General features: G+C 41.1%; 1 protein-coding gene across 1 annotated transcript in view; it reads left to right on the top strand.

Annotated features, from left to right (window-relative positions):
• The first annotated feature begins 7,495 nt into the window (after positions 1–7,495).
• LOC148425812 (B-cell receptor CD22-like) overlaps positions 7,496–27,958 on the top strand; it is a 32,086-nt gene continuing 11,623 nt past the window's right edge. Inside the window, exons 1-9 of the mRNA XM_088409578.1 lie at positions 7,496–7,544; positions 15,248–15,346; positions 17,537–17,648; positions 17,866–18,011; positions 18,159–18,279; positions 18,361–18,497; positions 22,260–22,382; positions 22,660–22,806; positions 24,608–24,713. Coding sequence (XP_088265704.1) covers positions 7,496–7,544; positions 15,248–15,346; positions 17,537–17,648; positions 17,866–18,011; positions 18,159–18,279; positions 18,361–18,497; positions 22,260–22,382; positions 22,660–22,806; positions 24,608–24,713 — 1,040 coding nt within the window. The remainder of the gene's footprint in view (positions 7,545–15,247; positions 15,347–17,536; positions 17,649–17,865; positions 18,012–18,158; positions 18,280–18,360; positions 18,498–22,259; positions 22,383–22,659; positions 22,807–24,607; positions 24,714–27,958) is intronic.

The raw sequence follows: 27,958 nt of genomic DNA, 5'->3' as shown, positions 1-27,958 counted from the left end.
TTAACATCCATCCATCCAATCTCTATAGCTGCATATCCTCACTATAGTCGCTAGGTTGCTGGTGCCTATTCTTTACATTATGAACTTTGAATGCCATAATTATTACAAACTAATATAATTCTAATATGTGTATTACAATTTGTGATGCAATTTTATAATTTATTATCACACTTGTTTTAATTACAAGACTTTAGGAGCGTATTTTGGGACCTGGAACAGATTACGCTATTACGCTACGCATGTAAATAGTACCTCTAATTACAAAAAATTCACATTACAATATGACTTCCGGAACACATTACCGTATTTTCCAGACTATAAGACACACCCAAAAGCCTTAAATCAAAAGTTGACAGTGTGCCTTATAATCCGGTGCGCTTAATATATCTATCATATTAAATTATATTTATGAATGTACTGCTATCACAGCGTGTTGGATACACATCCGTGAGCGCTGCTAAGCCAAGTCTCACGAGCCATGAAGCTGAGTGTCTTACTACTTTATCTAAATTTAGTGAAGTGAGCTTCATGAACATGCAGAGTCATATTAAAAGTAAAAACTATATAAGCATTAACCAATACTAAATAAACAATGTGCCACAAATAACCAATGTGAAGGGCTGTGCATCGATGCTAACATTAGCTATTGCAATGCTAAACAAGCATGGCCGCGAGCTTTTCATATGCTCATTAGATCGTTGGCAAGCGTATGATACATGTAAGTGTCAGCAGCATGTGGCATCAACGATTTCCAAAACAGATAAAAACACAGACTTAAAGTAATTGCTTTCGGAAGAGTCCTGACTGAGGGGGGTCATCTGAATGAGCATGGCCCTCATGCTATGGTAGGGAAGTGTCCGGGAGTGATGATGTCAGGGGGGTGACGGGACATGGTGAGGGTTTTTGGAGGGAGTTGAAAAATAAACAGCTTTCGGCTTTTTCGCTCTCAAAGGAATAAAGTGATCCCTTTGGAGATCTCGAACCCCGATTTCTTTTCAAATAAATGGTATTTCAAGTGTAAACTGTCCATTGAAGGTGCACCTTCTAAACCAGTGTGGCTTATAGTGCGGGAAATCCAATAATTTTGTAAATTCAGGAACCACTGTACTCATCTTCACTCAGATGTAGATACTCTTCAGACAGGTCTGGCGTATTAAGTTTTTAGAATTTGCTTACAAATATAACAATTACGTTGAATTTTGAACATGATATTTGTGAAAGTTCTTGTGACGCAAATAATGGGGGGGGGGGGGGGGGTAATTTTCCCTTTTATCACTAGAGGGTGTAAGAGAAGTGGTTGGGGTGGGTGCAGCCAAACGCTCCTGGCCATAATAACCAGCAGACATGACTCAGAGGACAGAACACCACGGCAGCCACAGACAAGTCTCTCTGGCAGGCGCATAAATGAAACCTAATTCTCTACAGTTTGTGAATGGGATTCAAGTAATTTTCAAACGCCAACTTAAAATTTCTCTATGCCCTTACAATTTTGGTGATAAACATGTGTAATTTGGCTTATTTATTGTATGAGTGTGGTGTCTTAAGTTTGCTATTGATAACATATAAACGTTTAATTTTGCGAAAGCTCATTTCTCACTTTTTTCCCAGTCAGAACTTACTGCTCCGATTTTCTTGGCCAAAGTCCCACTCATCAAATCATTGTGTAGAGAGCCTAAAAGGCAGCAAAAGAACAACCTATCACCTAGTCAGAAATTATTGAAGCACTGATAGTCATCATTCTTGCCCAGACTTCCCCCATAGAGAGGTCCACTCAGCATGAAGACAAACAAATGTTGGACAGGCATTATTTGCTTGCGTGGACTCTTTCCAACAGCGGTGAGCTTGGGGCGCTTTAGAGTATAATCTGTGGGCACAAGAATAACACTCAAATAACATATTACACAACGTAAAGAATGGCAGGGGCGCAAGTGGTCACATTACATGAAAAGTGCAGGCAGGAAGTGTTTTGCAACAGTGGAAAATCTTCAGGTCCACCCGACCACCAGACGGTCACACTTCATTTGTGGTGAGGACATGGATACCTTCCCCACACAAAGGTTGGATATGCTGTCATACATTTGTCCATTACTCCCCCTGTTTCTCTCCTCTCACATTTTTGTGGATTTTTCTTCCTCTTTCTTGTCCGCTCGACAATCATTAATATTTGAAAATAGTCCCTCTCTGCCCATCTCTTCTATAATGTGCCTAAAACCTCCACTGATCACAATTACAAAAAAATAATCAGCTTTTCTTGGAATGTTGTTCTTTTGAAATTGTGGAGCTGGCAAATACGTCAAACAAGAACCCATAAGTAAGAATTAATGTATTCAGTAAGTAATTTATTTTCTCTTTTCAATGAGTTAAGGAGTGGTCCCCCTCTCCATTCACCAATTAGGAACCAACCTGCTCGATTCATTGCCACCGAAGAAAAGCAACCCGTTGTGTACAGAGCATGCATGCTGGATTTTTCACTCATTATGTGTGGCGTCTCTTATGTTTGAAAATATTGATAAGATTTAAAGTGAAAATAAATATCCGAAAAATTTGAAAAAACAAAGTTAAGTGTTGATTACATGCAGAGATGGGGCACTTGATTCATATGATGTGAACTTGATTTGACTTGCTTCATTGAGTTGACATGTCTTGCCTGGCAAAAAATTGTGACAGATTCTCATCGACCTCGAAAGGCATTGATCTGACTTAAATTAGCGTTGGCTAGAACTCAATGACATAAGTGATGGTCTTTACATTCATGGAATTCTTTTATCATTGTGCACATTTTGTCTTTGAAAGAAAAGTCATTTTTGAGTGTGTTTGTGCTATTTACGTGCCATAACCCCGCTTTGCTATGCAGTGCGCTATGCTTTGAGACAAGTGCTGCTATGCTTTGAGACAAGTGCTGTTGCAGCCTGGTGAAGAAAGTATTAAAGCATCCTCTGAAGATGAACACATTTGGGGTCAATAGTTGTATTTTTGTTGAAACTGGGAAAAAGACAAAAGCCATTCAAGGTTGGTAAGTGTATGAGACACCCCATCTACAACGTTTACTTTCACCTGTCGGATCTATCATGCTTTGTGAACCATAAAGCTTAAATAGCTAGGCTATCTTTACAACGGTTTACGAATAGCTGATCAGGTATACCGGTAAATTAAAATTCATGTCTTATCATCATGACAGTTTAGACATTAAAGACCGATTTGAAATGCCGTCTTTAAAAAAGCCATCATGGTCTAGCATAGAAATGTATACATCACCTCCACTTTGTGTTGGTCTTCTGGACGTCATCTTAAATACGTATTAGGTGTGTTTGATACCATTTATGTTCAGACCAAAACCAGCTTGAATGCTCATTGCTTGAGTAGTTGCTGATATTACGTATGGAGACTGCTAATACTTATGATACATGAACCCCTCCCCCCAAAAAAAGAAAGACATGGCCTCCACATACAAACAAGTTACGTTCCAGATGGCCGTTCGTTAGCTGAATTTTGGAAGTTGTTAGAAATTGTTTTTAAAAAAGAGTAAGCCAAAAAAAAAAAATCAATCCAAAAGAACACAGTGTTGTTTAATACATCTAGAGCTGCTCTGGGAAGAAAAGATCAAGTTGACTGACAACTGTCACTTCCAAGAGAACTTTCAAACAAAAGCAAATCAAGGGGCGACTAATGTTGGTCTAATGTTGTGCCATACAGCGGCGTTTTAGCCACACTCAAAAGATCCCGCAAACTCCCGTAGCCTCCGCAGCTATCACCATACAACTCCGTAGCTATGACCATGCACTTTTGGAAGGCCGATTTAGTTTAAATGGAATCCCATCCCAACTCCCACACACAAAACCAGACCAAGAAATCGCCCTATTACCACTCTATTTGGTATATTATCACTCATGGTAAACACTCTCTTGACTATTCCACTTCCCCGCGATTCCTGCTTTGCAGCCCTTCCTCATCATCTCCTTTTCTCCCCTTCAGATTCATTCTTTCCTCCGTTTGCGGTCACTCACACTTAATCGCGCGGCATCCATCTGTTTCTCTTCATTCGTTTAGCCAGGTCTGCTTTTTATTAAGATTACATCAAGCTTTGACCTATTAGTGTGCTGTGATCCTTTTGAAGTCGTTCTGTGGTTACAGGTTAAGCTCAAAACCCACCACTCTTCTAACTTCATGCAGTGCAGACTGTATTCAGAGGAGGGAAACTGCAGTAGGTTCTTAAAATGTTCAATCCTAGAATTAAATGACATTTTCCCCCCTTTGGGGACCCAGGATCATTAAATCATATGAGTGTTTCTTTCTCATAAGAAGAGTGCCTGCCTGCAACCCATTCTGGGTCTCAACACATAATCCAACCTAGCAATCCGTGAACTAGAATAGATTGTTCATTTAACCTCATATCCTGAGGATTTTTATTATTTTTCTAAGGTAACTTTCCCAACCAAAGAATTTCTGTTCCTTATTAGGGTAACATTTCAAAGTCAAGCTCAGCTCGGGCTTACTAAACATCATGCAGATGTCACTTACAAAGTACCACTATTTTAGGACCCAAATGAGGATTGAATGGGCTTTTATCTAATACCATTACTCTCATTAAAACGCTAATATGGTACATTGCACACATCAAACAGAGGGCTTCCATTTCCAGATGTTGATCATAATATCATTTCTCAATCAAATTCTGTCCAGTTTTTCTCAGAGGCTTGAATGAATTGAGAACTAGCTGTATACAGATCATGGGTTAATGATGGACTTACCGAGGCCAGTCATGATGCTAAGATGACATCTATTGGCCGCGGTGTGGCAAAGCTGAATGTTAAAGTCATTTAGACTCATCAGACTAAGTGGACATGGTTGACTGAAAGGTCTTTCCACCTCCTCACATCTGGTTTGGGATAGATTTCTTTGCTGACTTTTTCTTTTTTAATTTAGCAGGGGATAAGAAGACTTATCAGACATCTGCTTGGAGTGTCTATATTAACAGAACAGCATGTATGAATGTAAACTTCAAATTAACGAAATCCTTTTGAGGGTACGATAGTTGAGTTAGGCACCAGCAAGCCAGCGGCCCGAGTGAGGATAAGCGGCTATAGAAAATGGATGGATGGATTTTAAGGGCACACGAGCTCTTGTAAAAGATGCGTGTCCCTCAGTAGATGTTTCGAAATGTTGACAGCTGGTTCATTTTTTAAAGAACATTTACTCTAAAATACATTAAGTAATATTAAAAGATACCCTTTTATTGGATGCAATTTGACTTTTTGTCTATGTACAATCTCTTTATACAACCATTGTGCAGGTTTTCTCAAAGGAGTCTTGAAGATTGAAAACGGAATATTTGCGTGTTAAGCTTTATTTCAATTTTATTGTGTAAAATATTAAATATTTCCCTTAGGAGCTGATCGGGAAAGGAGCAAAATAGACCTTAATGTAGAGTGAACCTATGATTTGTGTCTCTATCAAGTGGCCAGAAACATCACTTCAGCTGAATGCTAATGTTACTCTGTGGATGCGTTAAAGTGAATAAAAGCTGATAATATGTCAAAGTTAATAGCCAGAAGTGCAGCTCCAAGAAAATCAACCCATGCAGATTGAAAACTTAATCCTTCACTTACACTCAAGGCTTCCTCAACAGTCAGTTGGGCAAAAATACAGAGAAAGCCTTTGACACATGACAGCTCAGAACGTTGTTTGTGTAATTCAAATAGAAATGGTATTCGAGTCTTAACAACATATAGCAGCTGAGGCTATATTAAAAAGTCGTTTTGAATGGTTTGACAGCTAACAGAATGGTTTGGCAGCTAACAGTGTGTAGCCACAGAGAAGCCATCTTATGATAGATAGTTAGGAGACAACATTCTTCCACAGGACAGTTCTTTTTTTTCTCCGCATACAAGTCGTGTTTATTTCCCACATTTTCAACCCCATATTGGGAGGGTCAACTTATACCCGCATAACTCAAAACCAGACCAATATTTTCCAAATATCTGTGTTTGAATAACATTAATTTGAATGTGAAATAAATAATATTTAATTTACAAGGTTTAAAACGATCATATATACCTCTAATTTGATATATGTAGTACACCATGCATACATTTTAGCGTTTTTGCACTTTAAAATGCAGTTTTGTCAAGCACCGCCTGATTGCCTTTGTTGTCAACAGCAAGGCTGCGTGGATCCTTCCTCCGGCGATCTTTGATGCTTTATTAAAGATGGATTGACTTGTCTCCTTTAGGCCTTGAACGTGTGCTTAAACAAGCCGGCATGGATGTTGGCAGGTGAGGGGAGAAACAGCGAAGAGCAACCTTTCCCACTCTGATCTCACTACAGTCATCACCTGGGCAAAGAATGTCCCATGTAAGATGATAAGCAAAGCATCTCCGAAGACCTCAGATTCAAACAAATTAGACGAGTCCGAAGATGACTACTACTACTAGTAAAGATATTTGCACAAATAACAAGCAGCGAAGGAGAGGACGTCCGGATTTAAATGGAAGGATCTATTTGGCGTGTCAAATAGTGATGATGACTTTGATGGCTTTTTGGATGATTTTACATTCAACTGGTAAAAAATACAGCAATGAAACTTCCAATCATTTTACTGTTGCAACATTAGTTTCAGCCTTTGCTTTTATGCGCGCATGCACATTGCCTCGCACTTGTCCCGTTTCCACCTCACCCTCTCCCCCCATGACCGCAACAGTATGTGATCCGATAGATGAAGAAAAACGTCTATAAGTACCGTCATTACATCATTTTGATACCACCCTGTGTTTTAATTGGAAAGCCATGATATGTGTAACCACAAAAGTCAGGGGTGGACTTATGCAAGTTGAAGTAAAAAAAAAAAAGGGGGGGGGGGGGGGGCGACTTATGCCCATGGTCAACTTGTGCACGGAGAAATACGGTAACTCTTCAAGTCTTACAAATATCACGTTACAAATGCAGCCTGTCATACTGCTGTAGTAATAATAAAATATATATCAAGTCTTTTTACTTAGCATACAATTTTAACAACCAAACCAATATCTTCATACATACACTCTTTTATTCTCTTGATTTACATTGATAATTCCATGCTAGATTTGATGAACAAATAAACAAATAAATATGTAATCTTAAAGTACTTGTAGTTTAATTGGTTTTTTTTTGCATTAATTTTGCATTAAGTTTGCATCATTAAAAGAGAATAAAGGTAACCAACAACCTAAGTTTATTTATGGGATAGGAAAATGGCTGAAACAAACACTTTATTTCTCTCCTCCCTCTCCCTCCTCTTCCTCCTACCCCTTCCTTCAATGATTCTCATCACCAAGCAACTCTCATTGCGCTTAAAACAAAACAAAACAAACAAACAAACAAGCGCTGAATGAAGATACTTGTACTTTAAGGGGTGGGTGATTTTGAATACGAAACTAGCACGATGTAGTTTAATGTATCAATTTCTGCTGCTACAGCTTTGGGTGTGTTTTCTTCTCCTGTGAGATAACAGTGCGTGGAGATGTTGGCGGGTGTATTACTTCTGGGCACAATCCTTACAACTTTACCAGGTAGGTAAAAATATTTGTATGATATCAAATTGTACAACTTAATTTGTAATGTTGACATTGACAATGATATGAGGAGATATTTTCGGATCGTTACAGTGGATGTGAGATATGTTTTGATTGATGTGTTTTGATTGACGTGTGTTTTATTCTATATTTGTGAATTTGAATGATGTCATGTTGGCCATGTCCAAAACAGTCAGCTATAAATAAAAACAATAATCAAAATCTGATGTGTAGGTTGAAAAAGGTCCTGCAGCCAGGTGCCCTTGCCTTTACACTCAGGTTATTTATAAGTATTGATTACCTTTTTGTGCAAGCTAGCCACCACTGCGAGTTGCAAGCAGCATAGAATGTCACCATGAATCTCAACGTTTCTATTTGATTTGATAGTGTTTGACACTCTGTTCTCCAAGGACACATTATAACATGTGTATTTTGGAATGGAGGACTCATTGTGAAGTTTACATTTCAAATCAAAAACCTCCCAAAGTTCATTTTTCATGTGAATGAAAAAGAATGTTCACTGCCATGTAGTCTGTTTTGATGAAAACAAGAAAAGGCAATAGTGACAATAGTGGGTTATGTAAAGAGATTCTTCATTAATTTCCTTTGCGTGTCAGCTGGCATGATGCTTTAATAAAATAATTTAGAAATGATCTTTGTCATTGTCAATACGTATGCATCCATCATTAGTCCTTTCCTGCATATACAGCACAATGTATTTTCTAGAACAGTGATTCGTAACCGTATGCCTGCAGCCTGAAGTTGGGCTGCAAGTGCCAGCTCGTAGTCGATAAATTAATTTAAAATGTTCACCTGAAAAATTCATCACAACAGTATCACAGCAGTCATCATGATCTTATTTTGTTGAAAATAGTGACCCGTTTTGCTTAAAGGAGGAGTCAAAATATTTTTTTTTCTCACAATAGCATGTTCTATGTGCCCTCGCGAAGTCTTAACCATGTATTCTGAATGATAAAGTGTGGCAAAAGCCACACATTTTTACCCATCTCAGAGGACGGCCATGTCACTAGCTGTCGACTAAAAATGGCATTGCAGTTGCTCAGAGCTAAGTATCGACCAATCACAGCTTAGTTTGTGAATCCCACATTACCAAACTCAGAAAATAAGTGAGCTGTGTCTCGTTACCTGAGACATCAAATGTGATATAAATTTCATCTGACAGGACATCAGGAATAATGCCCTGAGATGAATAACAACAGGTAGATTTTGCTACTCAATTTTACTGCACAATATTCCATGTATGAAATATTAACCAGAGTACCATGGTAAAAGGCACATAGAACACATTGTGAAAAAAAATTCTGGGCTGTCCTCTTTAAAATGTTCGTCAGTTTGCCTTGACTCGTTTCTATTCTGAATTTGTGTCTCGTGTCTAATTGATTGTTGATATGAACTTAACTGGTTGACTAATCCATGTGTCAGCCCAAAGCAACAGCCGCTACCCTTGGGGTATCGCCCATCGAACGTCAAGTAAAGTGGAGCCCATTTCCCCGCTACACATGCGCAACACTGTCTTGCTTTTCTTCTGCACTCGGTGAACTACCAGAGGTGGGCAGTCAGCAGACGAACTGTTTGTCAGTCCGTCGTCGATAAACGCAAAGGAAGAAGTACACTGATGATTGACTGTATGACACATGAGACTTTACTCCCGCAAGCTATGCACATAAAAGGCTGCCATGCACAATGTACATTTTTGATAGTCTTCCTATCAAAAAGAAATAATTGAGGGAACAAACATTACTGGAATGGCTTGATTACAAACACTTTCAACCAGTGTTCCCTCTAATCTGGGCACGTGCGCAATTACGCATCGCTCACACTTTCTCAGCGCACAAGAAAGTCTATGCTGCGCATAAAACAAAATGCAATATAAACTATTAAATAATATTTAAAATTCGACCTCACCTTATCTTCAGAAATTAGACCGATTATATTGTTTTTTTGTACCATTTTGCATTGTGACAGCCATTGATACGATAAGTTTCACTTACACTATTCATCCAATCAAACGCATTAAAAGAAACTTTCCCTGCATATACACTCCGTGGAGAATAGCTAGCAAACAACAGTGCAGAGTTAAGACGCAAATGCTAACCCCTTTTCCTCGCGAAACAAACAAGCAGCGACACATCCACTCACTAAGCCAAAGTAAAAAAGAAAGATATAGAAGAAGTATATAGACGAACACATTTATTATTTTGTTTATTGCCATGGTGACAAGTGCAATATACGTTACACCGCCATCTTTTTACGTCACAAGATGGCGGCGCGTGTAGACGCAGCGGCCACTCGCTCTTCCGACAATGCGTTGTTTTGTTCGTCAAACAAGTGTTTGTCTGAAAGTTTTTCCGGTCAGTTTACGCCAAAATACGTGTACAGTCGACGGGTCTTCTTACAAATCCGGAGAAGCAACATTTGCCAACTTTTAAACACGGAAGTGGAGAACTCGCTAAGGGAATTGGGCCTGCTACGCCGGCCTGCTAATTCACCGGACTCGCCTGCTACCCCTCCCCCAGAAAGGAGGCGCCGGAAGCGGTGCGCCAGGACGAGGAAGCGGGGCAAGCGCGGAGGTATTCGAGCTAGGCTAGAGGCTAACCCAACTCGCCCGGCCATACCCTCTATTCTTTTGGCGAACGTTCGTTCACTGGACAACAAAATGGACGATATCCGACTTCTGAGATCAGCAAACCGAAAAGTGAGTGACTGTTGTGTATTAGTTTTCACGGAAACCTGGCTAAATAGTAACATTCCGGACTCCGCTATACATCTAGAGCAGCTAACATGCCACAGATCCGACAGGGCTCTCGCAGAGGGGGGGAAGTCGCACGGTGGCGGCGTGTGTGTTTACATCCGTGAAGCGTGATGCCGGGATGCCACTGTAGTATACAAACACTGCTCACCTCTGACGGAATTCATGATCGTGAAGTGTCGCCCCTTCTACTTGCCAAGGGAGATAAGTTCAATACTGCTGGTCGCTACCTATATCCCCCAACTAATAACAGCAACAGAAGTGCGGCGCTGAACGAACTGTACCAGGCTATCAGTGAACAACAAACAGCGCAACCAGATGGCTTCATCATTCTCGCGGGGGATTTCAACCATGCTGATCTCAAAACTGTTCTCCCGATGTTTCATCAACAAATCCACTTTGCGACAAGAAGACATAACATTTTGGACTGTGTTTACACTCAGCACAAAGGAGCGTACAAAGCCACCCCCCTCCCCCACACCGGCGCCTCTGACCACCTCACTATTATGCTAATGCCTGCATACAGACCAAGAGTGAAAGCCATCAAACCTGCATTGAAAGAAGTAAAGGTGTGGCCATAGGAGGCGAACTCAGCCCTACAGGACTGCTTTGAGTCAACAGACTGGGACATTTTTAAAAAAGCAGCCACCTACAACGGCATCACAGATATTGAGGAGTACACAGACACGGTGACCTCCTACATCACCAAATGCATGGACGACGTGACCCACATCAAGAGGATCACCACACGGGCCAACCAGAAGCCATGGCTAACAGGAGATGTCCACAGGCTGTTGAGGACCAGAGACAAGGCCTTCAAAGCTGGGGAGAAATCAGCCCTGAGAACAGCGAGAGCCAACCTGTTCCGTGGCATCAGGAAAGCCAAACAAGAATACACAAACAAGATAACTTCTCACTTCAAGGACAGCGAGAATGCACACAGCCTATGGCAGGGCATTCAGGCTATCACAGGCTACAAACCTGCACCACAAAGCTGTGAGAGCGACATCACTCTGCTCAACAACCTAAACCAGGCATGTCCAAAGCCAGTCCTCGAGGGCCGCCTATCCGGCATGTTTTGGAGGTTTCTGTCCTCCTAACACACCTGATTCAAATGATCAGCTCATCAGCAAGCTCAGCGGAAGCCTGACAACAAACCTGATCATTTGAATCAGCTGCATTGGATGACATCAAAAACATGCAGGATAGGCGGCCCTCGAGGACCGGGTTTGGACATGCCTGACCTAAACAGTTTCTTTGCATGCTTTGAGGAACAGAACACCACCTGCCCACAGAAAACAGCACCACCTCCGCACGACCAGCCTCTGTGCCTGTCTGCTGCCAGCGTGAGGAGGACACTCTCGGCCATCAACACCCGGAAAGCAGCAGGTCCAGACAACATCCCTGGCAGGGTGCTGAAAGACTGTGCAGAGGAGCTGAAAGATGTTTTTACAGACATCTTTAACACCTCCCTGAGGCAAGCCATTGTGCCACCAGGCTTCAAAGCTGCCACCATCATACCTGTGCCAAAGAAATCCTCCCCATCCTGCTTCAACGATTATCGTCCGATGGCACTGACACCCATCATCATGAAGTGCTTTGAACGACTAGTCCTGTCACACATAAAATCCATCCTGCCCCCCAGCCTGGACCCGCATCAGTTCGCCTACAGGGCAAAGCGATTCACAGACGACGCAATCTGCTCTGCCCTCCACCCGGCACTCACCCACCTGGACAAGAAAGACTCATATGTGAGAATGCTGTTCATAGACTTCAGCTCAGCGTTCAACACCATAATACCCCAACAACTCACCTGCAAACTGGACAAACTGGGCCTCAGCACCTCACTCTGCAACTGGCTGTTGGATTTCCTCAGCCAGAGGCCTCAGGTGGTGCGAGTTGGCAACAACATCTCAGGCAGGATCACCCTGAGCACGGGGGCCCCACAAGGCTGTGTGCTCAGCCCCCTCCTCTTCACCCTACTAACACACGACTTCTCTGCAACCCACAGCTCCAACCACCTCGTGAAGTTTGCTGACGACACAACACTGGTGGGTCTCATCTCCAACGGCGACGAGACCCACTACAGGAAAGAAGTGGAGCTTCTGACCGGATGGTGTAAAGACAACAACCTCCTGCTAAACATCAGCAAGACCAAAGAGATGGTCGTCAGCTTCCAGAGAGGCCGCACCCAACACCCCCCACTGACCATCGATGGTGCTGCAGTGGAGAGGGTGAGCAGCACCAAGTTCCTGGGGGTGCACATCAGCGATGACCTCTCCTGGACCACCAACACTGCATCTCTGGCCAAGAAAGCACAGCGGCGTCTCTACTTCCTGCGCAAACTGAAGCGGGCAAGTGCCGCGCCACCCATGATGACCACATTCAAACAGAGGAACCATCGAAAGCATCCTCACCAGCTGCATCACCGTGTGGGGCGGGAGCTGCACCGACTACAAAAGGAAGGCTCTACAACGCATCGTGAGCACAGCTGAGAGGATTATTGGTACTCCGCTCCCCTGCCTGCAAGACCTGTACACCACCCACCTCGGCCGCAAAGCCGTCACGATTGTCACCGATACAAGCCACCCTGCACACAATCTGTTCAGCCTCCTGCCCTCCGGAAAGAGGTACAGGAGCCTCCGCCCCCGCACCACCCGACTCAGGAACAGCTTCATCCACCAGGCCGTGAGACTGCTGAACTCGACCACCCTTCCACCCGTGAAACTGCTGAACTCTCTCTCTCTCCACTCCTCTCTCTCACATTCAGCCCCAGCCAGAAGAAACACCTCGCTGGCCCCCCACCTAAACTCAAACTTTACTCATGCACTTGCAAAATTTGCAGACTTGCTGCTGCCATGTTTATTTATAATTATACTTCTATTGCACTAGCGATTACACTTAGAACTGTAACAACTACCTCAAATGCACACAACTGGGACAACCACAGCCAGAGTTGTCCTGCTTTGTCTCGTACTGTTGGATTGTCCTGTCATATGCTGCTACTTATGTCTTGTCTTGGGGTACTCTTGCCATACCTGTTTTTTCGTATTTAGTTTTTTAGTTTTAGTTGTTAGTTTAGCAACACTAGGCAAAGTAGATCAAACATACTGCACTTTACATTACTATAGATAAGTATCTAGCTTTTAGGTTTGTCTCGTCTTGCGCACCTGCACTTTGTTATTGTACATGTAAAACGCAGAGGATAGTGAGAAACGTAATTTTGATTCCTTTGTATGTTAAGCACATGTGAAGAAATTGACAATAAACTTGACTTTGACTTTGATGTCAGAACACTTATTGCTCAAGGTATAACAAAAATAATAATAACAAACGCTGAAAACAAACAAAAATAGTTGTGGTTTGTTTGGCAACATTGTGCGAGTTGAGACTTCTGGCCTCCTGGCTTACTTGTATGCTTGCCCAGGTTCAAATAAATAAAAATTTCCACAGGTCTATCTTTTATTCAATAAAATGATGAATTTATTTCCACAGTAGTTCCAAAGAGCTTCAAAAAAAAAAAAAACCTAAAAATAAAAGGCAAACATTACAGTAAAGAAACCGTGTGCTCTAATCAACAGTCAATCTCAACTGCCCCCTGTGATCATGCCCCAAGGCTCTTGAAGGACCAGTATCATGCACCTCTCTCTCCCTGCCTTAGAAGGGAAGTAACATAAATGTCCATTGGGCAGTGATCCAAAACAACAAATAACTTTCTAGCTCTCGACCATTACAAAAACTTAAATTTAAATTAACTCTGTTTTCGGGATCAAAACCAATAATATTTCCAAATGGTGTGAATTGGCTCCGACAAACATGTCAATCATAGATGCCTCGTTCTCCCATATTGGTCCTGGACGACGCTTTTCCCCTCAGTTATCCCCTCATAAATGATGGGATAAGTAACCGGAAGCACATTACCGGTCCACACGTATGTTTAAAAGTAGTTGGACATCATCAGGTCGTGCTGTTCACATGATATCTTGGGAGTTCCGAGCTGTCTTTCGTTATCAAAGCACAAGCCACGAATGGTTCCACTTTTGCTGTGGCTCAGTCCAGGGATGCAGCTAGGCCCCTGGATATACTCAGAGCCCCCACCACACCCCACCCACCCCTTCCTTGCTCATTACTGACAAAATGTGAGTTATATGATATCCTTTAATAGCTTGTTTAGAAATGCACATGGTGACCCACTGTGTCCACGTCTGAAGTCGCTCACCTTGGTCCAAAGTCTGCTTGATGAGTTTGTGGGAATAGACGCATTGAAAATTAGAGGGAACATTGCTTTCTACACACCTAGCGGCCCATGTATCTCCCTGGCTATCCCCGCGTGGCTTCGCAATTGGTCAGGCGAGACTGCTTTCATTTGTCGGTGTGTGTGACTGACTGCCCCACCTGTATCCTGATATGTGGCCACAATATTCTATGGTCTACTCGAGAACGGTGGACATTGTTGGACCTCCACTTCAATACCCCTTTACTCAGACATCAAATGAGATAGCCATCCAGATTTAAGCATTTTAGAGCAGAGAAAAAAAAAAAAAACTGTATAACAAATAGTCAAATCAGTGAACAGATCATGTATCATGAACATGCTACATTACAATGAGGCTCACTGCAATCTAGTAAGCTTCCATAAGATATTTCAATAAATCATACCACGATATGATAAGTCAACTCAAATCATCTCTGAATAGGTCCCGGGACTTTTTGTATAGGAAAAATTGGGCCCTAAAGTCAAAAATGTTATACACTCCTGTTCTATAGCACTAGTCTTTGACATGGTCTGGCCAGCAAGAGCCGATCCCAGCTGGCAAATGGATTCAAGCATAGGCCATTAGTACAACAGCAAATCTGTCTATGGTTTTGTGCACAGTTCTCGCAATTGTAAGCATGCGTGATGTTGGCAAAATGTGTGATTCTGCTGCAGGGGGACAAAGTAGATGGAGTGTGTCCTTTTCCCGGCGAGAGATCTGCATCTGGGCAGGAACAACAGTCACACTTCCCTGTCGTTATGACTACCCATCAGGTCTCAGTAACTATTTTCATATTATGATCCTAGCTGAACTCAACATTGATAAAATACCTTTGTAATAATCACCCATATAAAAACCCTGTGCAACTTCTAATTGAATGGGTTTCCTTGAGCGGGACGGTTTCTTAAAAATTAAAACTAGTGTCCAAACCCAGGTGTTTGAATAGACGATGAATAATAATACAGTCATCCATTGTTTAACATGGTTAATGGGAATCGAAACATTGTAGATACATACATCAAATACATTAGATGTGTTTCATTAAATATTGTTACCTGCCTTTCCATACCCAGTGATTTCTTTACCACAATACAAAAACTGAACAGGCCTTGGTCTCATTTTCAGGACAAACTTTTTTTTTTTTTTTTTTTTTACAACATACAGTACGCCAGAGCTTGGTGAGCGGCCACTAACTCTAAACCCAAACCCCCTCACCATGATGAACCACTACACCCATTCCTCACAATGGAAGGTTTTCTTAAAGGGCCAGGCTCGGCCTGCATTGTCTATTTCTGTTCCAATCCCCTGACTATAGTCAGGAGACACAGGAGAATCATTCCTCCAGTGTCGGAGTTATCCTTAGGGTAGTGGCCATCGCACGTCGAGTAAACTGGAGCTGCAACCAGGCTACACATGCGCAACTCTCTCTTACTTCTCTTCTTCACTCAGTGAACTACTAGAGGTGGGCAATCAGCACCGATGGACTGTTCGTAAGTCCGTCGTAGATGGACGCCCGTTTTGCCGGCGGATCAACAAATGACAAGAATGCTTGAAAGAACCAGGGGTTAAGAATAACAGAAATGTGTTTTTCATCCATTGTCGTGATCGCCGGTATCGATATTCTGTCAGGTGTCCGTCAGTCCGACATGCCCCTTTTGCTGACAGAAATACAAGCCCCATTGGCTTGTACAGTATTTTTGTCTGCATCGTTACTGCATCTTTGTGCATGAACTGGAATAATTTGATAGTCAATGTTACTATAATCACTTTACTTTGCCACCAAGCAGTGGATAATGATGTCCAGCTGAGCGAACAAACTGCCTTGGTTCAATTCACCACTTGTCATAACAGCCTGCCACACATGTTTACATTGAGTACCACGTTTTTCTTTTTCTGTTCAACTGTTCGTTTTGATTGATTTGGTTTCAACAAAGATTAAGGTCCATATAGGTGGTTAAGTTGGAACCACCATAAATGCATGCATGTAATCTACAGTAGGTGCTAGGCATGTATTTTTGTTGTTTTGTTCAGTTGTTTGTTTGTTGTCAGTTTTTTAAATATTTTTGTAAGCCTTGAATTCATAATTTAATGTGTGTGTTTGGTTTGGTTTGTTAACGGTTTTATGTTCTCACACTTGGCCACAACAAAATTTGTGAGAATTGAACAGCTAAATGTGTTAACATTAAAATAATCAGAATAAATAAATTACACATTACAATACATATTTATCTGATATGAAGCATTTTTAACTTTTCAATTTGATGATGTAATGTAAGGTTGGACACCAAAAATCAGGAATCCAATGAACCCCGAACTATAATTCTATCTTTCCCTGAACCGTTCAGATTTTAAAATGTCAGTGGTGAAATTAAATTTTGATTCAACCAGCGAAACTAGTTGGGGGGGAGGGGGGGGGGGGTGATAACGTAAGATGCTTGACGCACTGACAGTCCAACGATTACAATTTTCAGCATAGAAAAAATGGCGGATTGACGATGGCAAAGGGGGCGGGGGCACTGACGACTGTCGGACCAGCAAAAAACGTGAACAACGGCGACTATGCGAGCATGCATCTGCACTCACTCCCCCCACCCACATGCATGTCTCACACAGCTCTCAGTCACATTCAGTCATTATATCCCTAACAGCTGTAAAGTCAGGAAGAGGAGTTGTTGCTTCTGTTACTTTTTTGGGGCCCAAATACCCTTATATACGACCATGTTTCCATCAGTGTAGAATGATGAGCAATAGTTTTACACTCTTGTATAAATCGAGGTACCCAAAAATCGGACAATATTTGTACTGGGTATCATTTTGTACCAGTCGTCATACAGTATATGATGTTGGGGCAGGTTATATCATCTTCAGGTGTTTTCAAAATGTTTCCACCTCATAATCCATCTTTCTTCTTAAGAGCTATCGTACAATTCATTGACTGTCTTTTTTTCCCATCATCTTCATAGGACACACAGTAAAGAAGGTCATGTGGTTTCGTGTATCAGTAGATGGACAAAGGGAGTTCATCCATCACACTGACTTAAACCAAATCAGCCTGTCTTATCGCGGGCGCACACGGTAAGGGCATTTAAAAGCTGATGGACTATAATAGCCAAAGTATTAAGACATACTGTACTTGGTAACTGATGAAAAGGTTTGGGCCATACCACTTAGTTCTTCACAAATCTTAATTCTTAGAACATACCCATAACATACCGATATCATACTGCAGAGAACAAACATGTCTAAAAAAATATGTACAGTATGAATGTCTCACATTTACTCTGTATTGTAGCTATGTTGGTGGAAGCTATTCCAGCTGTTCAGTCCAAATTCGGACTGTCAAGCTGCGTGACGCCGGCCACTACTACTTCAGGTTCGAAACAGACCAACCGCTGGGAAGATGGACCTCTCCAGACACCATCACTTTAGATGTAACAGGTTGTGTCTTCGCCAACTAAAAGTGCTGAATCAGCTGTGACAAATACTACAGATGAAATGCAAGAAGTCTGTCCAAGCAGCACTTTTCTTGCCAGACATTTACATAAGAGTTCACTTTGTTTTTGTGTGAATGTGTATATGTGTCAGACCTCCAGGTCCAGCTGCATCCAACCAGGCCAGCCAACATGTTTGGCTTTGCGGAGACTGTGTTTGTGGGCTGCCAGGCCACGGGATGTGCTGCTCCGGGGAGGAGCCTCGCATTGTACAGGTGAGTGCATGTGTGTATGCATCTTGCTCAAAGAAAATCTTCAGCGAACATAAATAATGTCATAAGATGCTTTAAATGCAGGAATGGTCTAAATCTGGGTTCTTATGACAAATGGATGATTATCAAACTCTTCGATCAAGTTCATATTGGGGAGTATATCTGTCGACCAATCCCACCACAGAATGTGCAGTCCCCGCCCCTTTCTCTGGCTCTCGGACGTAAGTAATTGCAGACAAATGTTCACAGCACATCAGCTTCCTTTTGTTTGCAAGAAAAGAATGTGCATTATTTTTTTTTCCTTCTCAAAAAAAAAATAAAATCAATTACCATACATTAATTACCTGTATGAACACGTTCTAAAGTATTGCATTTGACTGTTTAATAATAGTGTGATGTGATGTTTATTTGCGGGTTTGTATGATTAGACATCATGCCTTTGATGATACTTTTTTTTTTTTTTTGGTGGTGGGGGGGGGGGGGTTGCTAGGGACAACTGTACTCCAAGGTGAGGTTTAGGGCAGGCTTTTTTTAAAGGTGAAATCAAATAAAAAAAATATTTGTAACAACATGTTCTATGCATGCTCATTTGTCTACTCTCAACATCCTGATTAGTATTGCATTTGTTGCATATGAAGGAACCAGGAAAATGCAACTGTTTGTGTCAATCTGAGGGGCAGCCATTTTGCCACTCTCTGTCGACTGCAAATAACATCACAGCTACTTCATGGCAGCAAAAGACTAATCAGAGCTAGCATCCCTGACAGCCGACAGTGTTTTGACATGAATTTTTTTACGTAATCTTTTTATTTTTCAACCTGCTTTTGTGGTGTTTTTACAAAATGCACATTGGTTTTTCCAAAATGGCCTAACATGTAGTGTAAATAATTACAAATGAAGAATGCATAGCGTTTGCATTACAAATTATATAATTACTTAGTGGTGAGAACACAGCCATTAATGTTAAATACCAGCTAAGTCACGTAGTCATTGTAGATTGGCTTTATACAAAATATAGTCATGTTGCAGAGACTTGATCAAACAGTACAGACATTTAAAAATAGCTTTCTGGTATGCAAACACATGAACAGATCTGTTTCAGTGTATATATATATATATATATATATATATATATATATATATATATATATATATATATATAATGGGCCCCCGTGCCATGGGATTTATCCGTTCCCCGGTTGGACTAGTAAGGCGAATTCATCGAATGGCAGGCAATCCAGGTAAAAACGTGAAACTGTACATACATATTAAAAATGGGTACCAAAAAAGTATAGTAAGTGCTAATGTTTACTTGACATGCATGTATACAATCAGAAAAAAATCAGAAATAAAAAATATAGAAAGGATTTATTTACCTTTGAGTGGTGCTTGTTATGCTCATATTCCCTAATAAGGGTTTTATCCAGCATCGTTTCATAAATCATCTTCTTACTTCTCTTTTTAACATCACTGGCAATCTTGGGACCCATGGCTAACCCATTCAAGTTTGAAGCACTAAAATACAATATAAATACAGTTTTGTAACCACTCACAATTGAACAAAGCTTTACCGTTCCGCCATTCTGAAAAAGTGAGGCCGACCAATAGCAGACCAGCATTGTAGTCATACGTTGCATGGAAGCGGTTTGAAAGCAATAGTAAATAAGTGAAACTACCTAAAAAACGCCAGCAGATAGAGGCAAAACAACACAAATACAGTCAAGCCCCCAGGGTCATGACAGTTGTTTTGTTCTCATAACTTGGTCATAAAGAGGGGATGAAAAAACTCAGTATTCCACTTCTAACATGAAAGTTTCATTAACCAGGGAAGTTGTAACACGGGGGTCCACTGTATATATATATATATATATATATATATATATATATACAGTCGGCCCCCGGTTTACGAACACCCTCTTTTACGAACATTTCAACTTACGAGCGTGGACCGCAGAGTTTTATGTCCCCCGCTTACACACAAACCTCCCGTCTTACGAACATAAACGACATGCCAGCCATTGTTTTCGTTCTTATATTTTCGCTTTGCTACATCAACTATTTCAGAAGTTGATGCTCATCATATCAACGTAGAACGCTATTGCTCTTACAATGTCACAGTCACTGTCATAGTCACGGTGTCAGTCACGGAGTCAGTCACAGAGATGCTATTGGCCGGCGTCACGTCAATCACAGAAATGCCGATATGCTATTGGCCGAACGCCGTTATCTAGCTTGATGGCACAGCTGGTCGGGACGGAAAAAAGGACAGAAAATGAATGAAAAACGGAAGGAAGGAATGTTGTGAAGACTTTGCAAACTTTATCTGTTAGACATGGCTTCTAAAATTGCAAGTGGCGGTAAAGGAAGAAGTAAGAGGATGATGACAATAGAAACCAAGCAGGAGATAATAAAAAAATACGAAGGAGGCGCATGCATTGTTAACCTTGCTCGTGAGTATGGACGGAACCGCTCGGCAATCTTTTAAGGGCAAGACTTTCCTTGCCGGGGGACGGACCTCGCTCGACAACAAAATGGAGAGGCTTCTTCTATTATGGATTAAAAAGAAGGAAATCGCCGGTGATATGTTTTAGTTGGAAAAAAGTTCTTGTTTAAGAAAATAAACTAATAAATTCTGCGGGTTGGTCTCTGCTCACCTTCTCCACTCAGCTCAAGTCACGTCGCCCCAGAGGAAAATGTCATTTATCCTTTGTATATCCATGTTAATTAAATTAACTACACAGTAGGTTATGGTACTAATGACAAATGTTTGTGTAATACGTGATGGTTTTATCTCTGATTTAACCACGCGTTGCCAGTCAATGTGTACGTACAATTGACCTCGCTTTGCTACATTTACGAAATCATCTGCTCACGCATGGCACGGTAACACTGATATACTATTGCTCTTACAATGTCAAGTCACTGTTTCAGTCACGGTGTCAGTCACGGAGATGCCGATATGCTATTGGTCGAACGCCTTTATCTAGCTTGATGGCACAGCTGGTGATGACGGAAGGAAGGAGAGAAAATCAGTCAAAAACGGAAGGAAGGAATGTTGTTAAGACTTTGCAAACTTTATCTGTTAGACATGGCTTCTAAAATTGCTCGTGGCGGTAAAGGAAGAAGTAAGAGGATGATGACAATAGAAACGAAGCAGGAGATAATAAAAAAAAAATACGAAGGAGGCGCACGCATAGTTAACCTTGCTTGTGAGTATGGCTGTAACCGCTCGGCAATCTTCTAAGGGCAAGACTTTCTTTGCCGGGAGACGGACCTTGATCGACAACAAAATTGAGAGACTTCTTCTATTATGGATTAAAGGGAAGGAAATCGCCGGTGATATGTTCTAGTTTGAGAAAAGTTCCCGTTTAAGAAAATAAATAAATAAATTCTGCGGGTTGGTCTCTGCTCCCCTCCGCCTCCACCCAGCTCAAGTCACATCGCCCCAAAGGTAAATGGCATTTTTTCTTTGTATATTTATGTTATTTAATTTAACTGTACAGTAGATTGTTACTCATTTTTAATATGTGTATAAAGTCGTGATGTTTTTACCTAAGGTTTTTGCACGCGTTGCACGCATTCACTAATTAACATAGGTTTGGATTGCCCATCATACGAGCAGTTCAAGTTACGAGCGTAGTCGCTGAACGGATTAAGTTCGTAACACGGGGCCCACTGTATATATATAATATGCAGTATAGTAGCATATATAGAATGTATTAAATTGAGTGCTGTTTCTATTGATATTGATATGGATATTGAATGAATATTGAATTGATTACCCTTTTAGGGTGTGAATGGTTGCTTGTGCGGTTGGTTGGCTACTAGTCCCAGGTAGACCCCAACTCTCGCCCAAACTCAGTTGAGATAGAATCCATCTCAAAAGCAATCCTAATAAGGACACTCACAATCGAAATTGTACAGATTTCTGTCAATGTGACACTATTCATCATATAATGACATTCTTTTGTTTTTGTTATCAGATGCTCCTCATTCTACATCCACCGACATTTCTCCCTTAGGGGAGTTATCAGAGGGTGGGTCGGTCACTCTGTCATGCAAAAGTGAAGCGGCTCCACCTGTACATAACTTCGCCTGGTTTAAAGGTATTGCAAAATCTAATAAGTGGTGTGGTATAGCACTGCATCAGAGAGCGAGGGCTGTCCATATACAGCAGCTTATCCTCATGATGAACAGTAGCCTACATGTTAAAAACACTTTTCAAAATAATATTGTATTGTTTGTGCCACTACCAACTAAAACAATAATTTTAAAAAGAGTACTTCAAATCCCTCTCTGAGAGTGTCAGTCAAAACTTCATATGGTAAATCTTTGATACATAAATGATGTGTGATGTGTCAAACGTTTGCCTCTCCTTCACAGACAGGGAGACTGGCAGCATCCCAAACAATTTTGGGCCTCAACTCCATATTTCTAACCTCAAATACACAGACAGAGGAGAGTACTTCTGTGTGGCGCGGAACTCACTTGGAACAGAACGGTCCAAACCACTTCTTCTCAACGTGACATGTACTGTATATGCACACTTGATTAATTACTAAAAATGTCAGTATAAGAGTCCATTTTCATCCATCCAGCCATTAAATATCACTTACCTGGGGTGGTCGAGGCCTTAGCAGCCTTAGCGGAGAAGTTCAAACTTCCCTCTCCCCGGCCACTTGGCCACTTTGTCCAACTCCTCTTGGGTTGATCCCCAGGAATTTTCTGGTGAGCCAAGAGACATTGTCCATCCAGAATGTCCTGGATTTTCCCTGGGACTTTTTCCCAGTGAGACATGCCCGGAACACCTCACCAGGGAAGCATCCAGGAGGCATTCTAACCCAATGTCAAAGCCACTTTGGCTTCCTCCTCTCACCATGGAGGACACAGTAAAATGCCCGTTCCAAGTCCACCTCCAAACACCTGTAGACTGATTGAGTGAACTCCAGTGACACCTCTAGGGCCCTGCCAAGGGTATACTGTTGGTTCACTGTTCCACAACTGGGACAAAAACCAAACTGCTCCTCATGAATCTGAGAATCGACCTCTTGACGGAGCTTCCTCTCTAGCACCCTCGAATAGGCCTTACCAAGGAGGCTGGAGAGGGTGAGCGATCTGTAGTTGGATCACACTTTCTCATTTCCCTTCTTAAATAAGGAGACCAGCCCCCCGGTCTGACAATCCAGAGGTGCTGTCCCCGACATTCACATGATGTTGAGAAGTGTGTCACCCAGGACAGTCCCACAAAATCAAAGAGCTTTTAGGAACCTCATTCACCCCGAGGGCCTTGCCACTGGGTAGCTTTTTAACTAACTCAAGGTCTTCAAACCCAGCGAAAGAAGATCCCAAACTCACAGTCTCTAAACGTTGCTTCCTCAAAGGTAAACGTTTTAGTGGAGTTTTGGAGGTCTGTGACGTATTCTCCCCACCGACTAACAATATCACGAGTCATGATCAGCAACACCCCAGCGCCACTATACACAGTGTTAATGGTACACTGCTTCCCTCCTGCCTGGTGGTCCATGCAATCAGCCCAATCGTCATCAGCTATAACCAATCACTCTCCCTGCATATAAGCCTGCCTGCCCCGCTCCCAGTTGCCAGATTGCCTTCCTCCCATGTCAAGACTTCTCATGTTCATTCTTGTTCTGAATGCCTGGCTTTGGACCCTGCATGCCTCTGTCTACCCGATTGCCTGCCGCCTTGTTGTGTCGACCTGATGTATGACCCTAATTGCACTGGATTACTTGTACGGCTCTTGCCCCAGTAAAAATTGATTTATATTCTCAGCCGATTCCAAATACATACCATGCTAGCTGTCACTTGAGACCCATTTTGAAAAATCCGATAGGCAAAAAATTGAAATAAATTCGGTTTGAAATGACTCAGCAAGTAAGTTAGGTGTCTTAACCCGTGTGCCAAGTTTTTCAAGATTCTAGAGTTTTATTGTCATATGCATAGTATTACCGCACAAAAAAATCCTATTCTGTTCACTTCCATGTCTTGGGTGAATTTGTTTTGATTATTATTTACTTTATTTATTTTAGTTTATTATTAGTATTATTTGTAATTATCAAGCCTTTAAGACTTGTTTAAATACTGCTTTTTTTAAAGGGCAATAGACATGTTTGACCAAATGTGATGAATAATTGTGATTAATCATCACGATTTCAATTTTGACTAAAATAATGGTGATTATTATTTTGAACATAATTGTGCAACCGTACTACCATTCTAGGTTGTTTTAACCAATTATTGGTAAGCCCACATAACTACCAAAATCTATCTCTTTATTTGGTTGTCTGTCTTTTTGGTGTTTGTCCTTTTTCAGTCTCACCGAAAAACACTCATGTGCTGATAACGCCATCAGGTGACATTCAAGAAGGCTCCTATGTGAGCCTCAGCTGTGTTAGCCATGCCCATCCCCCTACCAGCAGGTGACATTTCATAATCATTTATCATTATCCACAAAATGCATTTTGTATTGCTGTTATCTGCTCTGTCTCTTGTTTTGTCACCTGTGTTTAGTGGTTTTGTGTATTGTTTATTTTTCTCCTTAATTAGGGCACAGGAATAAGAAATATTTTACTTGTTAATTTATAATTAAAAATACCATATTTGCAAAAGTGTTTACAGATTTTTCGTCAGTCACTTTGGTACATTTCTCAACTCAAAATTTTAATTTGCAAATACAGTGGACCCCCGGGTTACAGTGTCGCTGGCTTACGTTTTTTTCATGTCGCGATGTGGAATACTGAGTTTTTTCGTCCCCTCTTTAAGGTACTTTCCCGGCTTTGCGACAAAAACAATTGTCATGACCCTAGGGAGTTGGCTGTATTTGTGTTTTTTGTCTCCATCTGCAGGCGTTTTCAGGTAATTGCACTGATTTTCTGTTGCCTTCAATGCCTCCATGCAACGCGTCACTACAATGCTGGTCTGCTATTGGTCGGCGTCTCTTCACAGAGATGCTACTCTGCTATTGGTCGGCCTCACTCGTTTCAAAATGGCGGAATGGTAAAACTTTATTCTATCGTGAGTGGTTACAAAAACGTATTTATAGTGCATTATACAAATTAATTCAAACTTGAATGGGTTAGCCATGGGTCCCAAGATTGCTCGTGATGTTAAAGAGAGAAGTAAGAAGATGATTTATATGGAATCGAAGCTGGAGATAATCAAGAAATACGAAGCTAGCCTAGCCTAGGCTACCCTTAATAGCGAATATGGGCATAACAAGTGCCACGCAATCCCTTCTACTTTTTTATTTATGATGTTTTCTGATTTTATACATGTATATTATATATACGTGGCACTTACTATACTATTTTGGTACCATTTTTTAATAGGTATGTACAATTTTGATGTTTTTACTGGGGGTTCTAAACGCATGAGCTATTTAACATTTGAATGTTTGGATTGTCCGCCATACGGTGAATTCGCCTTACGAGCCCAATCGCAGAACGGATTAATCTCGTAACACGGGGGCCCACTGTATATCAAACATTTCTCAAAACAATATTTACAAACAGAATAAAATTGTGTTCCCCCCGCAAAAGACATTTCTCAAAATCCTCAGCACATCCCTCAAAAATAATTATCTGTGTCGTTGAAGATGTCACTGAATGATAATTGATCGTAACATTTATTACAGATGACACAGGCAAACTGCTTAGTCATTTTGTCAATATAATACTTTAATCGCAATCAGAGAGTGGACACCAGAGCAAGTGGAAACAGTACTAATCAATAGGTTTATTTTAGACAGGGATGAAAGTCAGGTGAGTGACTGAGGAGGGCTCGCACACGAATGTGAAGAAGACAAGGGACAGACAGACATAACCGATCCAAGGCTGAAACTCCAGGGGGTTATGAGGAAGGTAGAATCTTGCTCAGGCAGGCGGAGCGGGTCTTACTAGGCAAGCTGTATTTTAGATTTTTAGATTGTCAGGGGCAGGTTGGGTCGAAAGCTAGTGGGTCAGTTCAGTAGTGATGGCAAAATCGAAACTTTGTTTTGCTATGTACAAAAACATAGGCGGAACATCTGATTCAAAACACTGTTCTGAGGTCTGTGTCAGAAGGATGGTATCATGTGACCGTTTCATTTCATGTTCCATTACGCCCCCAATTGTTTCGAAAAAGTTATTTTGGCACGTGATCAGCGATCATGTGATCACTTTTCTAAAACTGAATAATAAGCAAACTACCATACCATTACACCGTATAGATACATATTGTAAATGTGTCGGGGGGAAGAACAAAGGCAAATTTGACTGCAAAAAAAGTTTTGTTTTTTTTCATTGATGCAATGATTCTTTTATGTTTTAGGTGTGTTTTTTCCTTTATTTGTGATTTTTGTATAACTGAAATATGTTGAACCTAAGTATATATGCACGCCATATATGAAATTGTTATACCGCCCGTTTGCAAGAACCCTGGTTAGGTGTAGACACAGCCTTAGTCTAAATTGAAAAGTACACCGTCATTATGATTATATATTTTTTTATTATTCAAAAAAGAAAGGGGGGGTAAGAAAGGGGGTAAATGCACAAAACTAAACATAGCTCTACTGTTTAACAGTAAGCAAGTAAAGTGGACCCCCGGTTTATGACGTCCTTGGCTTGCGTTTTATTTCACTTTACGATGTCGACTGCGGGTTTTTTTTGTCCTCACTTTACGCCATTTTTTTCACGTTACGACAAAACCTCCTCAAACATGGCGGTCAGTATGTGTGCGTGACTCTGCGAGTCACTCTGCGCTCATACGTCTATACATGCGTCACCGCTTATGTCACTAGAATGCTGGTCTGCTATTAGTTGGTGTCACGACTCCCTAAGATACTGGTCTGCTATTGGTCAGCGTCATGGTTTCCAAAATGGCAGAACGTTAGAGTGTTGTTTGCAAGTGAATGCTTACAAAAATGTATTTATAGTGCATTTTAGTGCCTAATTCAAACTTGAATTGGTTAGCCATCGGTCCCAAGATTGCTAGTGATGTTAAAAAGAGAAGAAGATGATTTATATGGAAAGGAAGCTGGAGATAATGAAGAACTATGAAGAAGTCCAAGCTAGGCAAGGCTACCCTCACTATGAAATATGGCCGTAACAAGCTCTAGTGTCTCTCAAAGGCTCTAAAAATAAATCCTTTCTGTATTTTTTTTATACATAATGTTAATTAATTGTACACATGTATATTTTATATACATAGCACTAACTACAATTTTGATAGCAATGTTGAATATGTATATACCAGTGGCGGGCCGGGACTTTCACACGTACGCCTTCTGTGATGTCAGATTCTCGAATAAATAGCCCCCATTCACACACATACGCATTACTGGGCTACACAGGCTATTTTCCAGAGCTTTTAAACATCAATAAAAACCACATCAGCCATTAAAACTTCTTATACTTGATGCTGTCAAAACTTTAAAAAATTAATAATAATTTAAAATAAATATCCACAAAATGGTATGCAGTCAAAATTACAAATCGCAGTTTAATATAAGGACATCATTTTATTTCTTTACTCTTAATTGAATAGGAATTAAATAAAATTACACAAACATATTAAAAATGTAACAAAAAAGAAAGAAAAGGATTGCACTCACCAAAAAAAACACCGGTCACAATTGATCAGTCTTTTCAATATCTCCCGATTTTTCTTGACCTCTTCATGCTCAAGC

This window comes from Hippichthys cyanospilos, chromosome 3 (assembly GCF_059441005.1).
Source record: "Hippichthys cyanospilos isolate Australia breed blue-spotted pipefish chromosome 3, RoL_Hcya_1.0, whole genome shotgun sequence".
Taxonomy (NCBI): domain Eukaryota; kingdom Metazoa; phylum Chordata; class Actinopteri; order Syngnathiformes; family Syngnathidae; genus Hippichthys; species Hippichthys cyanospilos.
Note: the sequence above shows the minus strand (reverse complement) of the source record. Positions and strands in the feature narration are given on the sequence as shown.